The following is a 12,243-nucleotide window of genomic DNA, read 5'->3' on the forward strand; positions in this document are numbered from 1 at the left end:
CTCCTTTTTGAATAGAGTCTAAAATGGATTTTACAACTTCAGACTTCATAAGAAGTGGGTGGTTTATTAATTCCAAACCTAATTTCTCACACACTGGACAATTGTCATTTTGAGACTGATCATTTTAAAAAAAAATCTATAACATGAGTGGTAAGTCCTCTAGCTCGGGAGCTCCAGGATGCCTTCGTCACTCCTGTCACAGAGCTCAAACTCCAGAGGTGCCGGGTTTCTGTGACTCAGCACTGCTTTCTGCTTTCATGAGTCAGCTGTCTCTAAACTGTGGTCTGCAAGCCCTCAGTGCCCAGCAACTATTTCTAGTGCCTTTTAACTCATCCAGTATTTCCCTGATTTCCTTGATCTTTCTCTGGACCTTTCTCTTTTTATTGTGTAGTCATTTTTGGTATTTTTTTTTAATCCATTTCCACCTTCTATAGCAGGGAGCTAATACATCAGAAAACTTGTGTTTTAGAATCAGAACTGGGAAGATAAGCCACTTCCATTTTATTAGTTTTTGATAGTTGATCAAGTAGTTTTGTTTTGTGCTAACAACACTAATAAAATTGAATGCAACATGTTCATAATTTTATATGTGTAATTTATGATATATTACTGTCTAAAGCAAAATAAATGAAACTAAGAAATTATAATGTGTTTTTTAAATGATCTATTTTGGAAATTAATATAAAATTGACGTATTTTTAAGGTATGTGGTGTTTTAATAATATCTGCTTTTATAATTATTACTATCTTTTTCCATTACAGGTTTTTGATGAGGTTGTGAAGATTTTTGACAAAGAAGGCTAACTCTAAACCTGAAAACACCCTTGAAATCATGCTTGAATATTGCTTTGATAGCTGCTATCACAATCCCTTTTTAAGGCAATTTTAATCTTTCATAATTATATCACAATTAATGGCCAGAAATTATGTAGTAACACAAATTAAGTTTTTTATTTTCAATTATTTTTTGGGGAGGGTCATAGGAGTAGACAGTGAATGCGGGTCTATTGTCATCTTAGCTATGGTGCTCACAAAACAAAGAAGGGCATTAGCTATAGCTAGTTCTTTGTTTTTATTCGATAAGAATATCCCTTTTATAGTTTTTGCCTTCTGTGAGCAAAACTTTTTAGTATGTGTATATCTCTTTAGTAATTAAAATGTGTCAGAATTAGGGATTCCTCACTTCCTCTTTTTCTTGCAGGTTTTAAATTTCCAACCTGTTAAGTGAATTTGTGGACCAAATTCCAAAGGAACTTTTTCTGTAGTCAGTTCTTGCACAATGTGTTTGGTAAACAAACTCATAAAATGAATTGCTAGAAGTGTTTTCATATTTATCAAATAGCTGACCATATCCTATACAAAGATAAGAAAACTTAGTTTGCATTTTACTGCAACTTGTACAAAGTTGTGTGACAGGGCATAGTCTTTGCTTCTAGGGACTGGGATGGGGGCACCGAGGGTTCAGAGCCTGGCAGAATTGTCAGCTTTATTCTGACATAAATCTGAGGATAAGGGACAAGGTTCACATCTAATGTTGTGTGTTCCTTATGCTCTGTTATATAGTGTTATTAGTGAGTCAATTGATCTCAACAAAATTCCTTGCAGTGGAACCTTGAAATGCATGTACTAGATTTACGGTAAAATGTGGGGTTGTTTTTGTTTTTGCTTTTTTGTTTGTTTTTTTTTTTTTTTTGGTTTGTTTTCTAGACTAAATATAAGGTTAGTATAAAGTAGAAGAAATCTAATGGTTAAATTTCCATTTGTATTTTTTTTCTTGAATTTTTTTTCATAGTTATTTGTTTAAGAAGATTTAAAAATCACTGCACTTTGGTCAGAAAAATAATAAATATATCTTATAAATGTTTGATTCCCTTCTTGGCTACTTTTATTCAGTAAAATTTTTTTTGGGGGGGAGAAAGGTAGAATAAAAAAGAACACTATAGAGTCCAAAGGAATTTTTTCTTAAATCTACTCTTCCTTTAAAAATTTCTGAGAAATTTATTTTCTCCTTGCTTTTTTTCTGCCATCGCCAATGCAGAGTGGTATTCAGGGTTCTTATTATGAGACTTGTTATAATGTTTCTCATCTTCAGCACTTGCACTGTTTGGTATACAGGGTTAAACTAGGCAAAGAATTTTGACTTTGTATAATTATTAGTATAATTAAATTTTTATATTTAAAGCCATTGGGAATAGTGAGGATAATTTATGGATAGTCTTATACAGGTATGGGCAAAAGTAGGTTCACGGTTGTTTGTATGGAAAAAGACCTGCAGGTTATAGTTATGATTACAATAGCTTTATTAACTGTGTTGCACATACTCAGAACTGTAAACCTACTTTTACCTATCCCTGTATCATAATTTATTTCTACGTGTGTTATGAAATTCACTTATTAATGAATTTTCAATATATTTACCATTTATAAAACAAAGTATCCATAAATACTATAAGATACTAACCACCAAGATTTGTATTGAAATTATCTTGGTTTCTTGGAAGAGATTGTAATGAATTCTTATCTAGTGATTCGGTGCAGTCAGTACAGAGCAATTTTATGGGTAATTTAATCAAACAGCTGCAGTTAAGAAGCAAGAGTGAAGACTTCAAGTCTTGAGTGCATCCCTACTCATATTAATAAAGAAACCCATAGAGGGGGATACGAATATTTATATTGGTATTGTGAAAGCAGCCTTAGGATTTTAAGAAGACTGTTGAGACTAGGTGCTTTGCTTCCTTTTATCAAATATCGCTCTGTGGCATTTGAGAACAAAACCCCAGAAACATAATAATTACTAAATTATGATGCCTTGCTTTTTGTTTGCTTTTTAAGTAGAAAAACATGTTAGCAATATTGAGTTCAGGAGCTGATTGAGATATATCTAACTTCACTGGTTAGGTCATTGTATTTGTTAAACATATAGTCACCAAGAAGTTTTTTACTTTCTTGAAAGACCCCAGTGGAAGCCTTGCGACTTAAAAAATAAAAAATAAAAAAACATAACATTCTTTCTATTCAGTGATGTTGGATATATATGAATAATTTAGTAAATAATCTCAATAAAATTTGTGCTATAGCCTTTGTTGTTTGCTGGTTCAGATTTTTGTTATCTCGGGCATGTTGAAGATTTAGCATGTGGGTTCTCACATAGCAAAAACAAAATGAAGGATCCAGGAGAGTTTTCCTGCTCCGTCTATTACATATGTGCATCTTGAGTTAAGCAGAAAGCATGACTTTATCCATTCCTTCAAGAAGTAATCTGGTTTGAGGCACAAGCAGCCTATTTCATTACCAGCCTGCAGCATCAATGCCTTGCCTCTCTGAGGGGGAGATTGGCAGCAGGGAAGCAATGTCTCTCAGAATGAGGGGTTTTTTGGTGGGTTTGTGGCTTTGTCCATGTAATTTCAGTGGTCCCTGGAGACAACAGTGGCTGAAATATTGGCCAGATTGGGTCAGCATCTTTTCCTTGGAGGTTTGGTCTTTCACCTACAAACACATATTAATTGCCCTAGCTGTAGCTACAAACACATTCTTTGCTTTCCTAGAACTTTCTATCTAAAACTAACACTCTGATGCAGATAGACCTTCAGATGTCTTACGTTGGCTAACTTCAGTCATTTTTATACAGCCTGCTGCACTTCTCCCTAGCCTGCATGCATATTTCAGCTAAATTGACTCCTGCATTTTAAGTATTTCTTTTTAATGAAAGAAAGGAAGCTCATTTATTGTGTACCAAAGGAAAAAGGTAAAAATGGTCCTAATTTCCAACCCCCTTTTTCCTCATCCTAGACTTCAGTGTATGTACTCTTGGATGCAGGTCTGCTTTCCATTGAATGGGTACAGTGATGGGATTGTGATGTTAGTTCTGGACCTTGGGAAAGTGCTGCAGGTCACCATTTCCTGTCGAGAGGTGAAGGACTAAGCTGAATTTCTGGCTACTACCCTATGTCAGCCATACCGACTGTAAGCTGTCTGCTCAGACTTCTATGAGATCCTTGCTGTTCCCGTTTATTAAAGCAGAACTTGCTTCTCTTGGGTCCCTCTTTTCCAAAGAAGCTTTTTTTTCATGACTTTGCCCTCAGAACACCCTGGTGTAAGAGAAGAAGTCTTAGTTATTTTGTAGTTTAGGGAGATGGGTTACAAGTTGACATTTCTCCAGATGAGAGTCCTTCAGCCACAGAAAATTGTTTTCTATTTTTGCTACATTTTCAAGTAACTATGTGACTTTCTTTGTGACTCCCTAACCAACCAGAGGAGAAGCATCTCCAACCAGACAGAGCTACTACTAATGGAAGGTAATTGAAGCAGACTTTGAGAACTGTCTTCTGCAATGGAATCAAGCAGTTAACCATTATACTATATAAATAGTGGATGTATTCTCACTGTTTGAGTAACCACATTTAAAAAGAAAGTAAAATTCAAATAAAGACACATATGTGAGCTTTAAGGACTGCTCATATACTACCTGTTAGAAGCCTTCCTGGAAGAAATATACTCTCATAGCTGCTTCTAAAACATTAAGGGGAAAAAAATTGATGCAGTGGACTCAAGATGGACTGGACTTTCAAGAAAAGCCTTGCTAGTTTGTAAACCATTGTAGTCCTCTGAGGACTCGGGGTGGAACTGGCCCTCTCAGCCACCTGGCACTGAGGGCTTCCAGAGCCAGAGGGGAAAGATGTTGAGTTAGTTCAGCAGTTAGTACTTGGAAGTACAAAGCTGTGTGCAAGGCTCACCCTAGGTTGTTTATTAGTTTTATATAGTCAGTAGGTCCTTAGTGTTTAATAAACTCATAAACTGGTAATAACAAACAGGAAAGCTCACTGATCAAACAGTTGCCTGAAGCAAATGGGCTGCCGTCATTAAGTGAATGGCTGAGGGGAGAAGTACTGCAAGGCGGTCACAGACACTCTCCCACTGAAGCTGTCACAAGTACCAACCTGACAGAAACGGGGCTGATTTTGCCTCACTTAGCTACCATTGTCTTAATAGTGAGTAGAGCCCACTGGGGTGCCATCAATCTCCAGACCTCTGAAGGGAGATGGAGTAGATGTGGACAGTGTGGGCTTGATGGCAGAACTAGAGCAAGTGGAAGTAATGCAAGAAAAACATTTTAAAGTTAGAGCTGCCAAACAGTGAATTGGGCTGCATGAGGACAGATGAGTTCCCCATCACTGGGGGTGTGCTAGCAGAGCCTGGATGCCTACCTACTTGGTGGGATGTTTTAGTGTTCCAGCGCAGATTCTGTGGTTGGGCACCATCCTGTTGAAGTTGTCACTAAGTCTGAAGTCCACCTGGAACCCCAGCCACGTTTTCTGGGCCCTCTTGTAACCCAGGACCCAGAACAGTTACCTTCCACACAAGTGAGAGGAAAGACTAAGGATCATTATGAGAGTCTGTGCTTTCCCATAGAACCCAAACACGGAAGCTCCTGTTTTTGCCTCCTGGATACCTTCTGCAGTGCCTGGGATAGGTACTCAACAAAGTTTGCTGGTGGCCATGCTGCTGGTGTTCAGGAGGTGCCTGGTTTGTGTTGGAGGAGAGGAGTCATGTATTCCAGGAGAGAGAAACAGCACTAGCAAAAGGATGGCAGTGAGGATGAGGGAGGGTTGGAGAGACCCACCTACTTGGAGGTGATGAGGGTCTGTGTACCAAACAATGGGAGGTAGTATGCAATGATAGGGTGAAGAAATATATTTAATAGCAGGTAAAGAAATGTGGGTTTATTATATCTGTTTAGCTGGTTCCAGTCTTGAATGATGGGTAACTGCTACGCTGGATGAGTCGTCTCACAAAAGTTCTTCAGATTTTGGAGGCTGCTCTACTTCCCCAAACTCTTTATTCTCTTCCTCTTTTTCTCTGTAAACTGTCCCTTGAGTTGTATTCTGAATCCTTAATGTTTTTTCCATCTCACTGAGGACTGGTTTGCAAACCCTCCCTGGCTGGGCCTGGGTGGGACTGGGCCCAGGGCCGGCTCAGGCGAGCTAGCGAAAGGAGGTGGCTCCCATCAATAAGCAACCCACAGAATTGTGTCTGTTATTTAAGAAAAGTTTCTGGGTTTTCGGCTAATTGCAAAAATACATAATGGATGCTTTTCGCATCTGGTAGTTATTCTGGATCAGGCCTGCATCCAAGAGCAAACTTTAAACAAACAATAAGATTATGATGCTTAACTGTTTCAATGTGTAACAGAAAAGAAAGCCAAGGCCCTAAAAGTTACATTAACACACATGCACTCAGACACAAGCAATCATACCAACAGATACATATGCATACAAACATACAGATGCACATTTTGGCACAAATGCATGCTTGCATACTGGCACCTAGTACATACATGCACGCGCAACTCATGCACATGTGCCCAATCAGTGGCACAATATACATACTCTCAAAACACACACAGATGCACATGCATACACTCATTCATGTATATACTTAAATATTTGGATCACACAACCCCAGGAACACACATTCTCACAAATCATTTCTATTGCAACGACTGGTCTTCCTGGGTGAGAGAGTGGGTCCTTCCAGTCCTGAGGTAAGTAAAGCACTCCAATCAGCTGGGCACTGTCTGCGGGGTATCAGGTGTAGTTACTCAGTGTGGCCACCAAGGGGCGCCCAGAATCCATCCTGCATCCACCTTTCACCGCTTCTGCCAGAGCAAGGATTGTTTCTGTACACACAAGCGAGTACTTTCCTGTCTCAGATCCCTGCGTAGAACTGGAAGGCTCTTTGCTCCCAGCCCCAACCTTCTAGGATCCGCTGTACTCATTCTCACCTTTTCCCTCCCCCAAACTACTGAAACCACAATTTCCCATCTCTCCTCCCTCCTACCTGAGTGCATACTTTAGAGCCCCTGCTCAGTCCCGGGACTGCTCCTTGGAGAACTGGATCTGTCAGGTCTTGGTTATAATATGGCCTCTACAGGAAACTTCTCTTCCAGGAGCAGCTGTCAAAATCCTACCTATTTTTTAAAGTCTGTATCAGCACCTCCCAATGATGGGCTGCGAAAGTTAATGTTAAAATTATTGGCCCTGGCCGGTTGGTTCAGCGGTAGAGCGTCGGCCTAGCGTGCGGAGGACCCGGGTTCGATTCCCGGCCAGGGCACACAGGAGAAGCGCCCATTTGCTTCTCCACCCCTCCGCCGCGCTTTCCTCTCTGTCTCTCTCTTCCCCTCCCGCAGCCAAGGCTCCATTGGAGCAAAGATGGCCCGGGCGCTGGGGATGGCTCTGTGGCCTCTGCCTCAGGCGCTGGAGTGGCTCTGGTCGCAACATGGCGACGCCCAGGATGGGCAGAGCATCGCCCCCTGGTGGGCCGAGCGTCGCCCCTGGTGGGCGTGCCGGGTGGATCCCGGTCGGGCGCATGCGGGAGTCTGTCTGTCTCTCCCTGTTTCCAGCTTCAGAAAAATGAAAAAAAAAAAAAAATTAGCCTGACCTGTGGTGGCGCAGTGGGATAAAGCGTCGACCTGGAACACTGAGGTCGCCGGTTCGAAACCTTGGGCTTGCCTGGTCAAGGCACATATGGGAGTTGATGCTTCCTGCTCCTCCCCCTTCTTTCTGTCTCTCTCTCTCACTCCTCTCTCTCTAAAAAATCAATAAATAAAATATTAAAAATAAATTAAAAATAAAATTATTGAATGAATGAGTTAATGCCTAGTGGAGCATTTGACTCTGCCTTCCTCGCTAACCCCAGCTGGAGAGAGCTCTCGCCCTTCAGCACCTGCCTCCCAGCTTTTCCGTGTGTGGTTCTATGAAACAAATCCTGGTTTCAAACACAAACTAGGGTAGAAAGACCCAAGATGTCAGGAAGTCAATCCATTTCAGCATCCCTAGGAACAGACAACTCACCCTCCCTGAGCAGTCCTCATTGGGTGGCTCAGACTTCTAGAAAGTTCCTCTATATTTCTTCTTTATAAACATTCTCGGAGCTCCTTCTTCATAATGGGCCGTGGAAGGCTCTGAACAGACTTCTGCCCTTCAACAAGCTAACAGCCTGGGGTGGGCATTTAACCAGCACAGCATGTAGTACACATGCAACAAGTACAAAGTGCAGGGGAGGGTGTAACAAACTTTGCAGAGGAGTAAGGCAGGCAGGAAAACATAGAGGGAGTGAGAGCTGAGCAGAGACTCGGTGAATAAGAACAATAATTACAGTTCTGTTTGTTGGATGTTTACTATGTTTGAGACTGCTAATTCTTACAGAAGAAAAATTCTAAGCCAGGTCTGCTTGTGTGCAGTTGAGAGCTTAACCACTGGGCCAAGATGCCTCTTAGGACATAAAAAAAAATAAGAGATTGGGGCACACTGGGAGGGTAAAAACATACCAGGTGTATCAGTTTTCTATGGTATAACAAGTGATCGCAAACTTTGCAACTTTAAACAACATCCACATGATAGTTACATCACAGTTGTGTAGGTCAGAAGTCTGGGTTCTCTGTTCCCAGTATCACAAAGTTGAAATCAAAATATCGTCTGGGGCCCTGGCCAGTGGCTCAGTGGATAGAGCATCAGCCCAGCATGTGGATGTCCCAGGTTCAATCCCGGTCAGGGCACACAGGAGAAGTGACCATCTACTTCAACCCCCTTTCCCTCCCCCTTCTCTCCCTCTTCTCCTCCTGCAGCCAGTGCCTCAATTGGTTCAAGCATGGCCCCGGACCCTAAGGATAGCTTGGTTGCTCCAAGCACGGCAGCCTCAGGTGCTAAAAATAGCTTGGTGCTCCAGCATTGGCCCCAGACGGGTTTGCAGGGTGGATCCCCATTAGGGTGCATGCAGGAGTCTACCTCACTATCTTCCCTTCTCTCCCCTACAAAAAAGAAAAAAAAAAAAGAAAGGATATCATCTGGGCCTATTCTTACCTGGTACTTAGGAAAGAATCCACTTCCAACATCATCCACACTGTTGGCAGAATTCTGTTCCTTGGGATTACAGGACCAGTCATGCTTCTTTGGCCATGCTGCTAGTGCTCAGGGGTGCCTGGTTTGCACTAGAGGAGAGGAACGGTATATACCAAGCCACTAGAGTTAGTGGGGCACTCTTGGCACTAGACACTTGCTCAGGTCCTTTCCATGTGCACCCTCCACTTTTCAGATAACAAAGGTGAATAGAGTCTTCCTCATGCTTGGAATCTCTGATTTCCTTTCTGTCACCAGCTGGACAATCGAGTCTTCTGTGCTTTGTTTACAGATGCACCCAAAAAGTTAGAAACTAATTGTTGGGTTTTTTTGTGTGTAATTGTGTTAGAATTCACAGCAGAGCTAGTAGTTACTCAATTGCATGCCCTTAATTTTTTTTTTTTTTTTTTTTGCAAGAGAGAGACAGACAAGAAGGGGGAGAGCTGAGAAGAATCAACTCATAGTTGTGGCACCTTAGTTGTTCTTTGATTGCTTCTCATATGTGCCTTGACACGGGGGACTCCAGCCAAGTGAATGACCCCTTGCTCAAGCCAGCAACCTTGGACTTCAAGCCAGTGACCTTTGAACTCAAGCTAGCCACCATGGGATTACCTCTATGATCCCATGCCCAACCTAGTGACCACGTGCTCAAGCTAGGGAGCCTGCACTCAATCCAGATGAGCCTGCACTCAAGCCAGCAACCTTGGGGTTTTGAACCTGGGACCTCAGCATCCCAGGTTGACACTCTATCCACTGCACCACCACTTTGTCAGATGCATTTCCTTAATTCTTTTTTTTTTTTTTTACAGAGACAGAGAGAGAGAGGGATAGATAGGGACAGACAGGAACGGAGAGAGATGAGAAGCATCAATCATTAGTTTTTCATTGTGACACCTTAGTTGTTCATCAATTGCTTTCTTATATGTGCCTTGACCATGGGCCTTCAGCAGACTGAGTAACCCCTTGCTCGAGCCAGTGACCTTGGGTCCAAGCTGGTGAGCTTTGCTCAAACCAAATGAGCCCATGCTCAAGCTGGCGACCTTGGGGTCTTGAACCTGGGTCCTCCGCATCTCAGTCCGACGCTCTATCCACTGCGCCACTACCTAGTCAGGCTCCTTAATTCTTATATCACTTTTTCCTTTCCTCAGTTCCTTTATCTTTCCCTCATATTTATCCAGTCTCTCTTTCATCCAGGCTCCCTCTCTCCCCAGAGACCTCCTTCCAAGGCCTCTGTTCTACTCCAGCCTGGTCTGCTAGCGTCCAAGCCTGCTGGACATCTGTCAGCCTGACCTCATTTCACATCTTTCTGCACAGGCTCCTCTCTTTTCTGAAACTCATGCTTTTCTCTTTCCTGGTTCATTTCTGTTTGTCTAGAGCACACCCTCCAAGTTACCACCTAAGGAAGGGTGCATGGGACATAAATATTCTCATTCCTTATATGTCTCCACATATCTTTATTATTTCTATATTATAATTGATGATTCAGCTTATGTGGACTTCTAGGTGGAAAACTATGTTCTGTCAGCACTTTGAAGCATTTCTCCAGTGACTTAGCATCTAGTGTTTCTGCTGAGAATTCTGAAGACATTCCAATTACCATCCCTTTGCGACCTTTTTTTCTTTATTTTCATTTTTCTCCCCTCTGAAAGCCTTTAGATCTTTTCTTTATCCCTGTGTTCAAAAATGTCATGAGTTGAATTCTTTAATACAGAGACTTTATTAATTTTGTTAATGGGGAATTTTGCTATGTAACACTTAAATAATTATTTCAATCTGCTTTTGCTGGAATTTCAATTTGTTGGATTTTTAACTTCCTTTATGTTTCATATTTTCTACCTCCTTATCTTTTTACTTTATTCTCTGAGAAATTTTCCTAACTTGAAAACATTCTATTACCTATTAATTTTTAAAGCATATTTGTATATTAAACTTAAATTTTCAAGAGCTCTCTTGTTCTCTGGTTGTTTCTTTTTAAATCATACCATCCAATTTTTTTTTCAGAGACAGAGAGAGAGTCAGAGAGAGGGAAAGATAGGAACAGACAGACAGGAACAGAGAGAGATGAGAAGCATCAATTATCAGTTTTTTGTTGCAACACTTTAGTTGTTCATTGATTGCTTTCTCATATGTGCCTTGACCGCAGGCCTTCAGCAGACCGAGTAACCCCTTGCTCGAGCCAGCGACCTTGGGTCCAAGCTGGTGAGCTTTTGCTCAAACCAGATGAGCCCGCACTCAAGCTGGTGACCTTGGGGTCTTGAACCTGGGTCCTCCGCATTCCAGTCCGATGCTCTATCCACTGTGCCATCACCTGGTCAGGCCATATCATCCAATTTTTGTGGATACAATACCTCCTTGAATGTCTTGAGGATTTTAATGGAATGTAAAAATTTATTGTTTTCTGTTTGTTTGCGGTTTTTTGGGCATTATTTCCATTTCCTCTGAGGTCATTTTATTTGTTTATCTTACTGTTCCAGTTGGAGGCTTTCCTCAAATGTTTGGCAATCTTTGTCCATTTATATCTAAGAATGAAGAACTAAAAAGCTTTCTGATTAGCTAGTATGCCTCAGATTGACAAGGCTTCGCTAGAGCATGGGACTTCCTTCCCCCTCCTGCCCCAATGCCAGAACATGAAGGTCTTTTTTCAGGGGACACTAGATTTCTCCAGACACCCCTTGATCTCTCTCTTGGAGAGCATATCCTGGTCTCTTGGTTCTCTGTGCCCAGGAGTGGGGAGAGACTGTCCAAGGTACAGATTTTCAGTTATCCCTGTTTTTAAGCTCTTTGTCTTGCTGGTTCTCTGTACCCGCTACATGTGGGCTTTCTCTGCTTGCTGCATCAGTTACCACCCTTCCATCTGCTTTCTTTCTTTCTTTTTTTTTAAGACTTTATCATTTTAGAGAGTTGAGAGAGAGAAAGGGGGGGGGGCAGGAAGCATCAACTCCCATATGTACCTGGACCAGGCAAGCCCAGGGTTTTGAACTGGCAACTTCAGTGTTTCAGGTCCACGCTTTATCCACTGTGCCACCACAGGTCAGGCGGCTCCATCTGCTTTCTATTGTCCTGAAATTTGATGTAACATTTTGTCTACTGGTGTTATTTCACCCATTACCTTTATTGTTCTGGGTTTATATCCCTTTCATTCCTCAACAGTCACTTTAGAGAGAGGGATGAAACAAGCAGTGCATTTATCATCCCCCAGTGACACGTCAGCCTAAGCTTTTTCCTCTAGCCCTCCCATTACCATGCTGGCCCTATCGAGCCCAACATCCTCAAAGTGTGCCTCAGGACTACTGTGTTTACTCCCTCCTCCCCTAGCCCCAGGCACCTCTTTCTCATCCTTCAAGGCTCT

At 41.9% G+C, this 12,243-nt stretch overlaps 1 protein-coding gene across 1 annotated transcript in view; it reads left to right on the forward strand.

Moving 5' to 3' along the window:
• The window catches only part of CMPK1 (cytidine/uridine monophosphate kinase 1), a 36,331-nt gene extending 33,250 nt beyond the window's left edge, over window positions 1-3,081 (forward strand). The window contains exon 6 of the mRNA XM_066376214.1: window positions 763-3,081. Within this exon, the coding sequence (XP_066232311.1) occupies window positions 763-804 (42 nt within the window). The 3' untranslated portion in view covers window positions 805-3,081. The remainder of the gene's footprint in view (window positions 1-762) is intronic.
• The last annotated feature ends 9,162 nt before the right edge of the window (window positions 3,082-12,243 follow it).

This window comes from Saccopteryx leptura, chromosome 3 (genome assembly GCF_036850995.1).
Source record: "Saccopteryx leptura isolate mSacLep1 chromosome 3, mSacLep1_pri_phased_curated, whole genome shotgun sequence".
Classification (NCBI taxonomy): Eukaryota; Metazoa; Chordata; class Mammalia; order Chiroptera; family Emballonuridae; genus Saccopteryx; species Saccopteryx leptura.